The 18186-nt window shown below is 43.5% G+C and overlaps 1 protein-coding gene across 1 annotated transcript in view; it reads right to left on the bottom strand.

The window, feature by feature from the left end:
* Positions 1–18186, bottom strand: part of LOC124616658 (hypermethylated in cancer 1 protein-like) — a 410590-nt gene that overhangs the window by 109307 nt on the left and 283097 nt on the right. The window contains exon 8 of the mRNA XM_047144986.1: positions 10062–10127. Coding sequence (XP_047000942.1) covers positions 10062–10127 — 66 coding nt within the window. The remainder of the gene's footprint in view (positions 1–10061; positions 10128–18186) is intronic.

Genomic DNA, 18186 nt, shown 5'->3' on the forward strand with positions numbered 1-18186 from the left:
TTGACTGCCAAGATCACGCAACCATCCAAAATCAACTGCTAGCATGAATTAAGAATTTTGAACAGGTTTGGGTAGTTGAACAATTATCAGTCCTTCAGCTGCAATTATGAAAGAGAAGAAAATAACTAGTCCACAAGTTGGAAGATTTCCACGAAGATTACAAAGGGCTTCGATTGTAATAATCCCATGACCAGTCTACAACATCAGTTGCGGATCATAGCTGCAGCTCATCAACCTGCAGTAGCAATAACATCAATGATGCTCCTAATTTCAGTGATGCTGCATGACTACACATCAATGCAGTTTCCTGCCAGCATTTACACTTGGCGAGATTTTGGTGGAGAGGTGTGAGGTGTATAAAATCCAAGAGGGTTTTTTTTTTTTTTTTTTTTTTTTTTTTTTTTTTTTTTTTTTTTTTTTTGGGGGGGGGGGGGGGGAGGGGAGGGGGGAACTGCATGTGGTTTTGCAACCAGATCTCGGGTCAGAATGTGACACCATGTGGGATACAAGCAACAATCTGGAGGGGTGAGGAAGGGGAAGGGATGGTAATATACGGGTGGGGACAGAGACAGACACTGTCTGGTGGAGTATGCAGGGACTAGACTGTGAACAGGCAACTTTTCTGAACTGTGCAGATAGGAGTTAACCTTAGAAGACATTCTTAGAATTATCCCAGCTTCAGCTTATGGTGACATACTGTCTCCACATCTTCCACCCAGTAGGTTCCACCCTCTCTGTGCTATGATCTCCTTCCCATTCTGGTCTCCCACCCTGATTCTTTGCAGCCCTCTGCCAATGCACCCTCCTGTCCTTTCCTGTTCCTCTCCTTTTTTTGTTCTTCCTCCCCCCCCCCCCCCACCTGTCCCACAACCTCACAATGCTGCGCCTGCTGATGGTCTAATCGCTGTACACTCCACCAGACAGCATCCGTCTCTCCCCCCATCCATACACTACCATACCACCCCCTCCAGATTGCTGCTTGCATCACACATGGTGTCGCATCCCGGCCCAAGATGCTGGACTTGGTATTCGTGCGTGCTTGATGTGTGCTTGCTAGTGTCTGTGTGTGTGAATGTTGTGTGTGTGTCTCTCTTTACTCACAAAGTCTGTGAAGAAACGTATATGTGAGTGTCTTTTAATCGTGCCTGTCTGCAACTTGATGTGTCTTCTTTGCAATAAGTAGCAATCTATCTTTTCCTACTCTGTTGAGATTCCTACTTGGAGTTTCCATTGTTTGATTTTTGCCGAATGGCTTTGTTCCATCCTACAACCCTGTAACATTTTCCTTTGTTACTCTTCACTATAGCATTACTCTTCTCAGTGTCTATTCTTTCTCCTCTTTCTTGTGTTTATTCATCTCATTCCAAACCGCATCTACTTCCGAGCCATACTGTGTCAATGACGGTCCATGCACAACACACACTTTGTGACCACACACATTGTTGTTGCAGCATCTAATGTCCCAGATTCTTTCCTTCAATAGTTAATCACATTTATTCCTATTGATCCCACTTCATTTCTCACCCTGACGTACTTTCAAACCTGCCCATGCCACATGAAACTTTGATCCTCTTCCTAACCCATTCCCCCTACTCTCCCTTCATTCATCGCAAGACGTGTGTGCGCCCCCCCCCCCCCCCCCCCCCCCACACACACACCCGAGGGAGGACTCATCATTCCTTTTCACCCACATTTCTGTGCTTTTTTTAACATATTTGTGTCCGCTTTACATGATTTCACATGTTTTTACATATCTGTGAATATTTTAAGCATCTTTTCACTTATCCAGCTCCTGTCACAACCATCAACACCTATTTTACCCATTTCTACTTCATTCCCATTTTCTTTGCACCATTCTTGCCACAATGGACCCATGATCCATCTTTCTGCATCAGTTTAGAAAAGTATCCCTTTCTCTGGCTAAAACCCAGTCCCACATCCTGTTTCTCAAATGTGCCTAAACCATGGAGCCCCCACAATGGCCAAACTGTAAAAATTACTTTCTCTGGATACCACCACTCCTTTCACAATGATCTACAACTTTTCAGATTCCGCCAATCCCTGGCCCTCAGAAACATGGCGCTGCAAAAACACATCTCCAAGGCACAGGCATCCCAGAATCACCATTACTCCCTCTCTAAGATACTACTGCTCTGCAGTCCCTACTCCATAGACTATGTCTCTGAAATTGAATCCCTTGCTCTCCACCACCTGGAGGAGTATTACAGACATCACCTCCATAAATTATTCAACCTGCCGACATTCTACTGCCACCTTGAGGGACCACTATTCACCCCCATCGTACCCACAGTGTTCCTCGTCATCCATCCCTTATAGCAGCTATACCCTGCCCAGCTGACCTTTTCTACTTGCCACATCCTCCAAACCTCCCTACCAACCCTCCAACAGATCCAGAGCCAAAACATTCCCATAACACTGTTGTTAACCTTTCCAACGAAACCCACATCTCCACAAAAGTTTCAGTCCAACACCCAAATTTAACCAACCTGGACTTGTTGAGCTCTACTCTCCTTCTCCCGATCCCTATAATGGAAGCATGTCTTTGCCGCCAATCCCTTCAACAAACAAATTCCAACACTGAACCCTGCCTCTTCCAGTCCATACTACCAGCCAATCACGACCTCTCCCCCCCCCCCCCCCCCCCCAGCTAACCACCGTGCTGATCACTTTCCAGGAATTCCTTACCACCAACTTAGCCTCTCCATCCTTCCCCAGATTCCTTCCTCAGAGCACCAATCTTTCAGTGGAAGAAAGAATGGCCATACATAACCTCAAAACAAATCCTGACCTAATCATCCTACCTGCAGACAAGGGTTCCATAACGTTGTTTATGGATTGCAATGACTATCTGGCAGAAGGCCCCCACCAATTTTTTTTGACTCCGCCACCTATAAACTTTGCTAGAGTGATCCCATCCCAGAAGTCCAACACAAACTCCAGTCCCTGCTTAGAGCCTTAGGCCCTTCCCAGAATACCTCCCCTGAATCAAATTTCCCTCCTCGCCCCTATGACACCCAACACACCCACCTTCTAAATGCTCCTCAAAATCCACAAACCAAAAAATCCTGGACGCCGCATTGTGGCTGGTTATTGTGCCCCCACTGAAAGAATTTTGGCACTCATTGAGCGACATATCCAGCCAATTGCCTGTAATCTAGTCTCTCATGTCAAAGACGCCAACTGCTTCCTTCACCAACTGTCCATCTTAACTACCCCTTTACCTCCTGGACACCTACTCATCACTGCTGACGCTACTTCCCTATATATCAACATCCCTCTTGCCCATGGTCTTACCACTGTTGAACACTATCTTTCCCAACATCCTTTAGACTTCAAACCCACTACCTCATTCCCCATACTCCTTACTAATATTATCCTAACCCACAATTATCTCTTATTTCAAAGGAAGGTATATAAACAAATCCGTGGCACAGCCATGGGCACCCATATGGCACCCTTCTATGCCATTCCTTTTATGGGCCATCTAGAAGAGACCTTCCTAACCACACAAAACACCAAACCTCTAGTCTGCTTGGGTTCATTGATCATAGCTTCATGATCTTCATGACAGCTTCATGATCTATCTTTCTTCCTTCACAATTTCAACACCTTCTCTTCCATCCACTTCATGTGGTCCTCCTCAACCCAGCAAGCCACCTTCCTCGAGTTGACCTCCTCCTCTCTGAGGGCTCCATTTGCAGCTCTGTTCATATTAAACCCACCAATCACCAACAGTACCTACATTTTCACAGCTGTCACCCTTCTCGCACAAAAGAGTTCCTCCCATATAGCCTGGCTATCCGGGGAAGGCATATCTGCAGTAACAAAAACTCCCTGGCTCAGTATGGTGAGGGTCTCACCAAGGCCTTCACAGACAGGCACTAACTACCAGACCTAGTCTGCAAACAGATCTCCTGTGTCATTTCCCCTCAGAACCCCAATCCTCCCACCACACGCAAAAACCAGCCACAAAGGAGTGTCCGATTCATCACCCAGTACCATCCCGGACTGGAAAAACTGAAACACATCCTTTGCCAGGCCTTTGATTACCAATAATTGTGTCCTGAAATGAGGGACATCCTACCCAATATACTTCCCACCCCTCCTAAAGTGGTATTCTGACGCCCAATAAACCTCCACAACATCTGACTCTATCCCCACGCCACTCCCTGTCCCAATACCTTGCCACAAGGATCATATTCCTGTGGGAGACCCAGGTGCAAAACCCGCCCAATCCACCCACCCCGCACTACCTATTCCAGTTCTGTTCAGGTTTATCCTACACCATTAGGGGATGGGCCACCTGTAAAAGCAGCCATGTCATCTACCAGCTCTGCTGCAACCACTGCACAGTTTTTTTTATACTGGCATGACTACCAATCAGCTATCCACCATGATGAATGGCTACCGCCAAACTGTGGCCAAGAGCAAAGTAGACCATCCCGTGGCACAACATGCAGCTGAACATAACATACTTGATTTCAATGGCTGCTTCACTGCCCCAACTGTCACAATCCCTCCCTCCACCACCAGCTTTTCTGAACTGCACAGATGGGAGTTATCCTTACAGCATATTCTCAGCTGATGTAATTATCCTGGCCTCAACCTACGGTAACATACTGTCCCCAACCCTCCATTGTACAGTTTCCTCTGTCCTATCAAACACCTCCCACCCTGTTTATTTGCAGCCCTCTGCCAATGCATCCGCCTGTCTTTTCCCACTCCTCTCCCTCTTGCTCCTTTTTACACTCAACTCCCAGCCCCACAACCTCCTGATGCTGTGCATATTGGCAGTCTAGTACCTGCACACTCCACCAGACAATGTTCATCTGTCTCCCAACCAATACACTACTATCCCTCCATCTTCCCCACCCTCTCCAGATTGCTGTTTGCATCCCACATGATGTTGCATTATGGCCCGAGATGCTCGAGCTGGTGTTCGTGTGTTTGTGAGGTGTGCTTGCTTTTGTGTGTGTGTGTATGTATGTATGTGTGTGTATGTATGTATGTGTGTGTGGGGGGGGGGGTGGGGGGTGGGGGGGGGGGGGTGAATGATGTGTCTTGCTTTACTGATGAAGGATGTGGCCAAAAGCTAGATGTGAGTGTCTTTTAATTGTGTCCACGTGCAACTTGATGTGTTTTGTTTATGGTAAGTAGCACTCTATCTTTTCCTACATTGTTAAAGGTATTTATAATATGGGTATGATCACAGGATACATTTTATAAGAAAGATCCCTTTACAACTATAAGAGAGTTTTACATTAGTATGTCACAAACAACAGAAATTAACAGACTCTAACCAGCAAATACAGTACAGAACATAGCTAAGTTATTTCTTTTTCTAAGTGGAGCTGGATGTTATGTCTGTCACTTTTGATAGGGGGAAACAACGGCAATATGCCTTTAGCTATGATGTGCAAGCATGATGGGCTAACTTCCAAGTATGATAGTTGCACCACATAATACAAGGGGAATTCAGTAAGTAGCATTATACTTTTTTTTTTCTTGACCAATATTGGATGAAAAAACACGGAACTTGTCATGGGACATAGTGGAATATTTCCACTTCAGCCCCAAAGTTTAATGAAGTTCCGAAAGGTGGTAGTCTTCCAAATGCTGTATGTAACAGAGCTGCAATCCAAGCAGAGAGCTGTCATTGAGTTCCTTTTGGCAGAAAACCAGAGAATCTCAGATATTCATAGGTGCTTGCAGAATGTCTATCGAAATCTGGCAGTGCACAAATGCCTGGAGAGATGTTGGGTGAGACTTCTGTCATTACTGCATAAAGGTTGCACAAACCTGTTCAATCCGCCACACGCCGCCTGGCTGCTCACATCTGTGACGCCTACGAAGTTAGGCAACACGGACACATTCATTAAAAGTGATCAATGGATGATAGCCAAGTACCTTGCTAGACAACTGGATGCTTCTGTTGGCAGTGCTGACACACTTGTCCACCAGTCAGGGTACTCAAATGTGAGTGCCCATGGAGTCATACAGGCTCTTCCAATAAGCTGGTGTTAAGTTTGTGGTGGTGGTGGTGGTTAGTGTTTAACGTCCCGTCGACAACGAGGTCATTAGAGACGGAGCGCAAGCTCGGGTTAGGGAAGGATTGGGAAGGAAATCGGCCGTGCCCTTTCAAAGGAACCATCCCGGCATTTGCCTGAAACTATTTAGGGAAATCACGGAAAACCTAAATCAGGATGGCCGGAGACGGGATTGAACCGTCGTCCTCCCGAATGCGAGTCCAGTGTGCTAACCACTGCGCCACCTCGCTCGGTTGTGTTAAGTTTGTCACATTGGATGGAGATTATGTTGAAAAATATGGTTTCTTAGCCAAAAAGACTGGAGAATAATATGATGTATTGGTAATTCTGAATAAAACCAAGATGCTTCCAGAAAAAAAAGTGTTGCATTACTTATGTATTGAATGTCTCTCATAGGAGGGCATTCGTTGAAACAGACAATAGGACGACACCGACAATAGGAGGACATTCAGAGTTACATTAGTGAGTATAAACAGGGGATAAAGGTAATTATAGCACAGAAGACAGACTAAAAATTGTCTATGAATAAGGACTTCTGTCAGGAGCAGATTATATACATATATAAAAAGAAGGTAGTAGAGCTGTAAGTGCTTTTAGCAGGATATTGTACCCTAATCAATGTGTGTGTGTGTGTGTGTGTGCGTGGTGTGTGTGTGTGTGTGTGTGTGTGTGTGTGTGCGTGGTGTGTGTGTGTGTGTGTGTGTGTGTGTGTTGGACCTGAAGTAAAAGTATGAACTACTGACCTATACCAGAGAAGAGAAGGGAAGATATGTAAATAAGGACACTACCACTATGGAATATTAAAAGATTGTTTAAAAGTAATCTTTCAGTGGAAAGAGGTGTGTTTTCTCAGTTATTACCTAAGTTAGTTTGTACAGTTCACTTTGAGGTTCCTCCAAAGTAGCAAAGTACATGAATTTACCATAGTTGTTAATGTGTTCTGTATGCTAATCTGAAAGTGATGTTATAAAGAGACAATGTCCGAGTTTTGTATGCTATTCTCTAGGTTTTGGGAGACAGGTAACAAATTACAGAATTTGAGACAACAAAGGTTTGTTACTTGTTCAAAACATATAACTCATATGGTTCAGATGCAGTTTATGAATGCTGAAGGCATTTGCAAGGAAACTGGCCTCACAACAATGATTCAGTGGGAGTTTATGAATGCTAAAGGAATTCGATGAGGAAACTGGCCTCATAGCAGTGAATGTGGTGTTTCCTGCAACAACTACACATGGCCAAATCCCAGTACAGCTATATGAGTTTTGTAGTTCAATACAGTTATCCCTAGAGGAACATCTATTTACACATTCATTCCTTTCCACGAGTGTTATGAGCACGGCTAGAACAGCCCTAGTTCTGGAAGCAACATATTTGACTGGATGAAATATGTATGATTAGACTAAATGGCTAATGGACTGAAGGTGCTGGTAATGAGTAGTTCACAACAGAAAACAAAGAAATATTATAAATCTGCTTACTGTTCCATATGGATAATAAATATTCATTACCTGAGTGCTCACATCTGTAGTAACATAATGATTACCTGGTAGAAATGTTTAGAAACTTAATTAAAGTGAAGATATTACATACCTAAGATTAATGGTTTATAATCTACTGTTCTTCAAGGTATTTTGATGTACTTTTTACATTATTTTATTCCATAGTTAACGCACATGGGTAAGTACATTTACTGCTACTGGCTGTTACTGGGCAAAATTTATAACTGTGATTGTACATATAAGAGGCACTCGATATTAATGTTTGCAGTGAGAAGGTTAACACTAGTTTTAACTTTAAATACTTACTGTTCAATTAGCGTTTCACAGTGGTGACCTAAGGTTAGGAAGTGACGTGTTGCACAAGCATTGTTCTAACCGATGGATGACAGCTGTCATTAAGAATAATTATATTTTTGTAATGAATCAGATAATCTACTGTTTGGATGGACATTTTATTTACGCACACATATAATGAAATGGATGGTAGCAGCATATCTGCAATCGGGAATGACATCACCCCCCCCCACAAACATGGTACCTGCCAGTCAGGCAGCTTATCACGATTCGTCGGGAGCCGCCTTCGAGCTGGGGTGTGAGCCGTAGAGGAAGAGCGGCTGTGACGATACTTGTGGCATCGAAGGGACAAGAGAGAACGTGTTATACATTCACTTAATTGGAATCTGTTAAATAAGACAGGTAGTTTGTGGGCTTTGCTTTTTTCACTGTAATTGTGATGTTTTTACTGTTGAAGCAATTTTATAATTAACAGTGAATAAGAGTACAATATACATTGATTACTGGACACACCTTACGTTTTTTGAGAATCAGATGTCAGATCTGTACTCGTAACTTCCGGCACTAAGTGCAGCATTCCGAGAAATGAAGTTCAACTGGAAGATGTCGGCGAGAGTGTCAAAATAGTAAGGCGAGCGAGATCAAGTAATAGGAAATCTTAGCTCCTGACCAGCCTCTATGTCATCACCAGATATCGCAGTAAAGAACTGGCGGAACATCAATCCATCTGATATCACAGTAAGGAAGTAGTGGAATATTGTGGTGCATCAAGATATCTGAAGAATAAAATAATGTAAAAAGTACATCAAAATACCTTGAAGAACATACAAAAAGAATAATTTTATACAATATTTGGGATCAGTCCGCAGCTTGCGGTTTCGCAGTAGTGTTCTCACTTCCCGAGCACAGGGTCCTGGGTTCGATTCCCGGTGGGGTCAGGGTAAGAGCTCTTCCCTGTAGCCTGGCTGCATTCTCCCAGCAACCGCAGTTCACCACCTGCCTCCTTCTTCGTCTTCAATTCGTAGTCTCAGAAACTGTTACACCCAGGTTTCTGTACAAGTCGAGAGATTCCCAGAGTACCGACTAGCCACTATTGCACTCTCGGAATACCGTAGAGCATCACTGTCTGGTGGTCGACTGAGGACTTTGAGTCCAAGTTTGTGTGTCCCGGTCAGTCCTAGAATTTTTATCCGTGACTTTTTGCTCCCTCCATTTCTAGCGACGTCTAGCGATGTGAAGAACTGAGAGACACACGGAGTTTCGGAGTCTTCACTAACCTTTAGGTCCCCGTGTAACTGGCAGAGTAAGTGGGATCGCAGCTAGAAGGCAGGCAAGCAGGAGGCAGTACAGGTGAAGATGCAGACCGGAGTGGCTCTCTGCCTGCCGTCCTGACTGCGGAATGCCAGCTCAGAGGCGGCTGCCGTCAACTTTCGAACTCTTCCTATCTGTGTCCACAGAAAAAGCGACTATTAATTCTGAACATCAGGTAGCATATCACTTTTATCGACAGTAGGAAACGTTTCACCTCGTGTTGGCTGGCGATTCGGTCTCGCAATTTATCAGATTTCTCGACTGAATTTTGCTCCGATAACATCGTTTCATATAATAGAAGAGAAATGGAACACGGCTGCAGTTTGTCACCAGAAGATATTTCTCTAACAGATTGCCAAATCATAAAGGGCAACTGTGTGGAAATCTTTTTGAGGATAAATTAAAAGCAGTAATCGATTAACAGATGTATGTAGTCATTTACACATTTCTGAAATTGTCAAATTCTTCTCTGTTATGTAATCATAAATATTTTGTCAACGACTTTAAAGTCGAGTTAGTAAATATTTATTTATTTATGGATATTCCACATTTGAAACAATTTCTGAGGCCCACTGTATGAGACAAGCTGGCTGACTCTCACATCACAATTTCAATTCTGGCTGCAGTGGCAAAAACAAATAGAAAATTGCTATTAATTACAGTGCTCCCTTTTACTGACATGAATGCATAAAAAATGGCAAATTGTACAAATGTGAAGTTATCGTGAACAAATAAAGATTATCGCTGTCATTCTCATAATTAAAGCAGTATCGCGATGGTCTTGGGCGAATGCCTCATCGCCGACGTTACACTGGGCCCGACAGTGAGGTGGAGAGCGTCAGACGGGGCAGCCGAGTTATGCAGCGTGGCGTGGCGAGGCACTCACCTGCCGGTCCTCTTCGGTGGACAGTGGATCGCAGGTGCCGTAAGAATCCTCGCTGAACCTCCACATCTGAAACCGGAAACAGAGTCAGCAAACAGAGTTTGAAACAGTAAGCAGCAGTCGGACGAAATGAGCGGGACATTCCGGCATATGCCGTGATGTGTCCGGAGCTTGTCTGCCGAATTATATGTGGTGCAGTAAAGTCTTCTCATACCTTCTCCATAGTCCCCATCACCTCTCATGGTGCTCTGTCCAGAATGTAATTCCGTTCCGACAAACCTCGGAGATTTTCGGTTGGAGCATTCTCTTTAATTGTAAATGGTGAAGCACTGGAGAGGGATGTCAAATCAGTCGGGTTATACATTAACGGGCAGAAGTGACCTCTGCAGGCTACATCTGTAAAGTACACTAACCACAAATTATTACTAGCACTAATCTTCTCAGGCTGGTGACTGTGGGAATAATTTGTGGATTATTTGCCACATATATGACAAGATAAGTTTTTTCTTTAGAAAAAGCCACTGTTCTATTCTTTCTCTCCAATAGCCAGCTATTGTTTTTATCTACTGATTAACTATGCATTTATAAATAGTATCATCTGTCCACATGCTGGCAAAGATAACAATCTTTTCAACACGAACTGAACAATAACTGAAATACCAAAAATTTTCTTAAATCACTAGAGTGGCTAGTAAGTTACTTTACTACAATGAAAATTCACTTTATATACAGGTATGATTGCCAAGAGAGGAAATAGTGTCACAAAGAAAAATAAAACATACTCTCCCTCAGACAATAGGTAGTATTTTGATCAATGCAAAAGACAAACAACCAGCTATCACAAAAAGTGGGGTTTATAAAATCACATGTCGTGAGTGTCAGTCTCGCTACATCGGACAGATGTGGAGGTCAATCTGTACCGGTCGTAAAGAACACCACAGAACCTGGAGATTGAAGAAGCCCAATTCAGCCTTTGCAGAACATTGCCTGAACAATAACCACAAATACATAATAGATATACAAGTCTGACATACAGAGGAAAAGGGGGCCAAACTCAACCAATCAGAAATTTTAGGAATTAAAAACCAGATTTGTATATCCCCACACCTATTATTACATGAGCAAACCTAATTCAATCATTTGCCTCTTTAAGATGAGATAACAACCCCAGGATAGATGCAAAACTTTGGGCCCTGGTCTATCTTAGTTAAAAATATCCTGGCTGATGCATAACTTTAGTCCAGTTATTGCAGTATAATTGGTGAATGTGTAATAATGTATGTAATTTGTTAAAAAATTGTCATCGCTGCAAATGTACATTAAGCTAAGGATTGATACCTTAAGAAGTTGAGAAGATTATCTTTGTCTGGTAATCATGTTTATCTGTGCATTATCATCTTTGGGAATTGGTAATGTACTTGATAATGGGCTTATAACTCGAACTAACATTAATAATAAATTGAATATAATAGAGGGAAACAGTCCACGTGGGACAAATATGTCTAAAAACAAAGATGATGTGACTTACCAAACAAAAGTGCTGGCAGGTCGATAGACACACAAACACACACACAAAATTCAAGCTTTCGCAACCAACGATTGCTTCATCAGGAAAGAGGGAAGGAGAAGGAAAGACGAAAGGATGTGGGTTTTAAGGGAGAGGGTATGGAGTCATTCCAATCCCGGGAGCGGAAAGACTTACCTTAGGGGGAAAAAAGGACAGGTATACACTCGCACGCACACACACACATATCCATCCACACATACACAGACACAAGCAGACATTTGTAAAGGTAAAGAGTTTGGGCAGAGATGTCAGTCGAGGCGGAAGTAAAGAGGCAAAGATGTTGTTGAAAGACAGGTGAGGTATGAGCGGCGGCAACTTGAAATTAGCGGAGGTTGAGGCCTGGCGGATAACGAGAAGAGAGGATATACTGAAGGGCAAGTTCCCATCTCCGGAGTTCTGACAGGTTGGTGTTGGTGGGAAGTATCCAGATAACCTGGACGGTGTAACACTGGGCCAAGATGTGCTGGCCGTGCACCAAGGCATGTTTAGCCACAGGGTGATCCTCATTACCAACAAACACTGTCTGCCTGTGTCCATTCCTGTGAATGGACAGTTTGTTGCTGGTCATTCCCACATAGAAAGCTTCACAGTGTAGGCAGGTCAGTTGGTAAATCATGTGGGTGCTTTCACACGTGGCTCTGCCTTTGATCCTAATCCTACTCCTAATGATCCAATTCCCCAAGACACTATCCAAATTGAACCCTGCCTGGAAAAGTTCCCTCCTCCGTCACAGCGGGACCCACCTCCTCTTCCTAAAAATCACCCTCTCCAAACCTTCCAGGAATTTCTGACTTCCAGCCTTGCCTCTCAATCCTTCTTAAAAAACCTTAATCCTACTCCCAACATCACCACTGCTGAAGCCCAAGCTATCCGTGATCTGAAGGCTGACCGTTCCATCAACATTCTTCCGGCGGACAAGGGTTCCACGACCGTGGTACTTGATCGTCGGGAGTACGTGACTGAGGGACTGCGTCAGTTTTCAGACAACACCACATACAAAGTTTGGCAAGGTAATCCCATTCCTGATGTCCAGGCGGAGCTTCAAGGAATCCTCAGAACCTTAGGCCCCCTACAAAACCTTTCACTTCACTCCATCAACCTCCTGACCCCACCGACACCCCGCACCCCTATCTTCTACCTTCTTCCTAAAATTCACAAACCCAATCATCCCGGCCGCCCCATTGTAGCTGGTTACCAAGCCCCCACAGAACGTATCTCTGCCTACGTAGATCAACACCTTCAACCCATTACATGCAGTCTCCCATCCTTCATCAAAGACACCAACCACTTTCTCGAACACCTGGAATCCTTACCCAGTCTGTTACCCCCGGAAACCATCCTTGTAACCATTGATGCCACTTCCTTATACACAAATATTCCGCACGTCCAGGGCCTCGCTGCGGTGGAGCACTTCCTTTCACGCCGATCACCTGCCACCCTACCTAAAACCTCTTTCCTCATTACCTTAGCCAGCTTCATCCTGACCCACAACGTCTTCACTTTTGAAGGCCAGACATACCAACAATTAAAGGGAACAGCCATGGGTACACCCCAGGATGGCTCCCTCGTACGCCAACCTATTCATGGGTCACTTAGAGGAAGCCTTCTTGGTTACCTAGGCCTGCCAACCCAAAGTTTGGTACAGATTTATTGATGACATCTTCATGATCTGGACTCACAGTGAAGAAGAACTCCAGAACTTCCTCTCCAACCTCAACTCCTTTGGTTCCATCAGATTCACCTGGTCCTACTCCAAATCCCATGCCACTTTCCTTGACGTTGACCTCCATCTGTCCAATGGCCAGCTTCACACGTCCGTCCACATCAAACCCGCCAACAAGCAACAGTACCTCCATTATGACAGCTGCCACCAATTCGACATCAAACGGCCCCTTCCCTACAGCCTAGGTCTTCGTGGCAAATGAATCTGCTCCAGGCTGGAATCCCTGAACCATTACACCAACAACCTGAAAACAGCTTTCGCATCCTGCAACTACCCTCCCGACCTGGTACAGAAGCAAATAACCAGAGCCACTTCCTCATCCGCTCAAACCCAGAACCTCCCACAGAAGAACCACAAAAGTGCCCCACTTGTGACAGGATACTTTCCGGGACCGGATCAGACTCTGAATGTGGCTCTCCAGCAGGGATACGACTTCCTCAAATCCTGCCCTGAAATCAGATCCATCCCTCATGAAGTCCTCCCCACTCCACCAAGAGTGTCTTTCCGCCGTCCACCTAACCTTCGTAACCTCTTAGTTCATCCCTATGAAATCCCCAAACCACCTTCCCTACCCTCTGGCTCGTACCCTTGTAACCACCCCCAGTGTAAAACCTGTCCTATGCACCCTCCCATCACCACCTACTCGAGTCCCGCAACCCGGAAGGTGTACACGATCAAAGGCAGAGCCACGTGTGAAAGCACCCACGTGATTTACCAACTGACCTGCCTACACTGTGAAGCTTTCTATGTGGGAATGACCAGCAACAAACTGTCCATTCACAGGAATGGACACAGGCAGACAGTGTTTGTTGGTAATGAGGATCACCCTGTGGCTAAACATGCCTTGGTGCACGGCCAGCACATCTTGGCACAGTGTTACACCGTCCGGGTTATCTGGATACTTCCCACTAACACCAACCTGTCAGAACTCCGGAGATGGGAACTTGCCCTTCAGTATATCCTCTCTTCTCGTTATCTGCCAGGCCTCAACCTCCGCTAATTTCAAGTTGCTGCCGCTCATACCTCACCTGTCTTTCAACAACATCTTTGCCTCTTTACTTCCGCCTCAACTGACATCTCTGCCCAAACTCTTTGCCTTTACAAATGTCTGCTTGTGTCTGTGTATGTGTGTGTATGTGTGTGTGTGTGTGTGTGTGTGTGTGTGTGTGTGTATACCTGTCCTTTTTTCCCCCCTAAGGTAAGTCTTTCCACTCCCGGGATTGGAATGACTCCATACCCTCTCCCTTAAAACCCACATCCTTTCGTCTTTCCTTCTCCTTCCCTCTTTCCTGATGAAGCAACCGTTGGTTGCGAAAGCTTGAATTTTGTGTGTATGTTTGTGTTTGTTTGTTTGTGTGTCTATCAACCTGCCAGCGCTTTTGTTTGGTAAAGTCACATCATCTTTGTTTTTAGATATATTAATAATAAATTGTGAGACAAAGCTAAAAACAGTGTTTGTTTAGTTAAATGAAGATACATACTTTGTTCCTTACACAGATCCAAAATTAAGTAGTCATCATGAATGTGGAAGAAATAACAAAATCTTTTAATTTAAGCTGTAATATCAAAGTTATCAGTACACTGAGATGCTTGTGACAATTCCTTGACTCTTGTAGGCACACATTATCAGAGAGAAAAACCAATTTACTGCACTCAATAACATTCATCACATTATACTCTAATTATAATTTATTTGTGACTGACATTGGCATTGATAGAGAGCAGTCTTGCTGGCTTATAGACAATGTGAAATGTGCTTGAACTATCGAAAGTTGTGCACGCACGGAAAAATAAACGTGTAATCTATTCACCTACTGTTGCTAAGATCTTTGCAGGTGCAGTGATGCGAGACACTGCCACTGCAGTGACAGTGATCTGTTAGGATATTGTAATAACTAGCAGCACGACGAGCGTTCGGTGGCAGAGATATTGCAAAATAACAAATAAACCAAATTAGCAGAGGAAATTGTGGAAGTGCTGGACACAACTGAATTTCTGGTGAACACTATAGTCCTAACAGATGCACACAACTTGTAACTTTTACAGTGATTTGCATTGTCACTACAACTGTTGTCAGAATTTGATGAAATAATAAATTGTTCAGTGCCATTTTTCACTATACATTGATTCTCCCACAGTTTCATTATTACTTCCTTCATGTGACTTACATCATTACACCAATCTGATGACAAAGTTCGGTTTACAGTGTCCTGTGTCAAACTTTCCACTTCACTAATGTACTGTTTTTGTTCCTTACAGCATAAGCTTTAGCTTGAGGCCATATTAGTTGAATGGGCCTGAAGTGGGAGTGGTATGGTGTCACTCTGGAGATCCTATGAGTGTATTTTTCTGGCAAACAGATGTATAACATATAAAGGAGGTTCGTTCTGAGCCACAAGTTTCAGTAATTCACCCTTTGTACAGTCGTCTCGTGTGGGAATGTTTTTCCGTTGTATCCATTCAATAATTTCTCACTTTCTGGAAGCTACCTCAGACGCCTTATTGAGAATAGCCAAATGATACCAGCATTGTTTGTAAGTATTATTTAATGCTTTTCCAAGTAGGACACAGGACGAGGAATTCCGCTCTATGCAAGACACCTCAGTTTCGTTTCACCCAGACATGTTTCAGCACTTCTTGTGCTATCTTCAGTGGATTATTTTATTTTGTTGCTTACATGAAGCTACTGCTATACAATCTACAACCTGTTGTGGCTTTGATTCTTTTGTGTTTCCTCATATGTTTTGGCGAGGTGAATACACTGATTTCTGTGACTAATGGTCAATTGACAATGCATTTTCTACAAATTTTCAAACATGGACCCACGCTAGAAAATTTGTAGAAAGTGCATCGTCAAACGACCCAAAGTCACAGAAATCAGCATTTCACCTCGCCAAAATGTATGAGAAAACACAAAAGAAACAAATCTGTGACAAGTTGTAGATTGTGTAGCAGACTAGCTACCAACACAAATACCCAACAGCTTCATGTAAGTAAGAAAATAAAATGCCCCCCAGAGGTTGCACAAGAACCGAAGAAACATGTCTGGGCGAAACGAAACTGTAAAGGTGTCTTGTGTAAGGTGGAATTCCTCATCCTGTTTTCATAGCAAGCATGGATACGAGAAAAACTGCAACTCCACACAATGCTTTCGCAAGTTTTTCAAATGTGACTCCTTAATCCACAGCTGAAACTCTCCCTTCACTTATTACTAGTCATCAGCTGTTTTCTTCTAACCAAACAAAACCCTACAGTTTTCCACGATGGCTGCATTTCGTGTACAGTAACATACGACCTACAGTCCACCAAGTGTAAAGTATGAAGCAACCACATTTTTCACTGAAAGTTCTCTGAATTAAAATCTGTTGGTTTCAGAGTTTCAGAACATTATAATATCCGCGACCACCACGATTTCAGACTTGCGAGGCAAAAGAATGAAAGTTTTTAACCAAATAGGTGATCCTAATGATAAAGATTGTGAATCCGACATTGTTCTTTTCAATATTTTTGCCCAGGAAGTAGAATGTTTACCATTGTACCAACTTTAGCTATATATAAAGCTTCACCTTCGTGCAATAACAATAGTTTTGTCGCGACATCACTGAGCACTCAAAAGTCACTGGGCACTTGGCACTCCTTCCCCTCTCCTCCCACAGCCGTTCCCTTCTGCCCCTGCTCGTGCCCGTGCATCAGGTGACACACCGAGCATGTGGAGCCCACAAAACAGCTGCGATTGGCCGGTAATGCCCTTACCATTCGACTCGGGGAAACATCAATTGCGAAGTCATTTTAATCTTAGTATATTGCACTGGAGATTTTTGAAAGCCAGATTTTATGTAAAGTGTCACCAATAAATCCTTTCAGCTCCTTTTAAACTCAACTTGATTAGTAATTAAACTTTTTATGGCTGCTGGTAAGTTATTGAAAAATGTGTGTTCACCAACAATGGACACCTTTCTGGACCAAAGTACATGACTAAATGACAGCAAACATTATTCGTATTTTTAGTATTGATTGCACAGACCGACACATCGGTTTGGAAAATAGATACTAATTACAACAAAATACATTATGAAATACATGTATTTAGAAGCAGCAGTTCGTATGCTCTGCTGCTGCAGCCTCTCTGGTACCTTCTCGAGTTCACACCACAAATAACTTATACCGTTCATTACTCGTCAAACATTAGTTCAGTTTGATGAGTTACCATAAAAATTGATCCTGTGCAACACTGTGGAATAAAAGTAAATGAAGACTGCTAGCTTTTTTATTTTGTAGCATTTATGTGTGACAACATTTGCACTGCAAATGAAGATTAATTTATGTGCCTCAACAGTTCTGTGGTATGCTCCTACAAAACTGAATGTATTATCAAGTTGTAATCACAAGCGTTTAATATTGTCAACTTCTATCACAGGGCTTCCCAATCTTTTCAGCTGGCGGACCCCTTCTTCAGTCGAAAATCCATGGTGTGCCCCTAGTCAGTCAAGAGCACAGTAACTTTAAATTCCAGAATGAAACCCATGGGAACTGAAAGCTTCTTAATGCAAGTGCCATGTACCCAACGAAAGCCTAGTTATTTTTACGTCTTTGCGTATCTACTGAATGGTAGCTGTCAGTCCATAGCCGGCAGCTAGTAGGCGGCGTTGCAACAGTGTACTGTCAGTTGGTTGCTGGCAACTGGCAGGCAGCGTGGCTGCAGTTTAGCCACAGCTGACAACTTCAACTACTACTTGGATACTATATCGTGGCAGTCAGCCTCGACTGTAAACAATTAGAAAAAAAACAAACAGACTCTCTTATTTCTATATAAGAAGACAAAGCATTTTACAGAACGT

Source organism: Schistocerca americana, chromosome 5, assembly GCF_021461395.2.
Source record: "Schistocerca americana isolate TAMUIC-IGC-003095 chromosome 5, iqSchAmer2.1, whole genome shotgun sequence".
NCBI classification, from domain to species: Eukaryota; Metazoa; Arthropoda; class Insecta; order Orthoptera; family Acrididae; genus Schistocerca; species Schistocerca americana.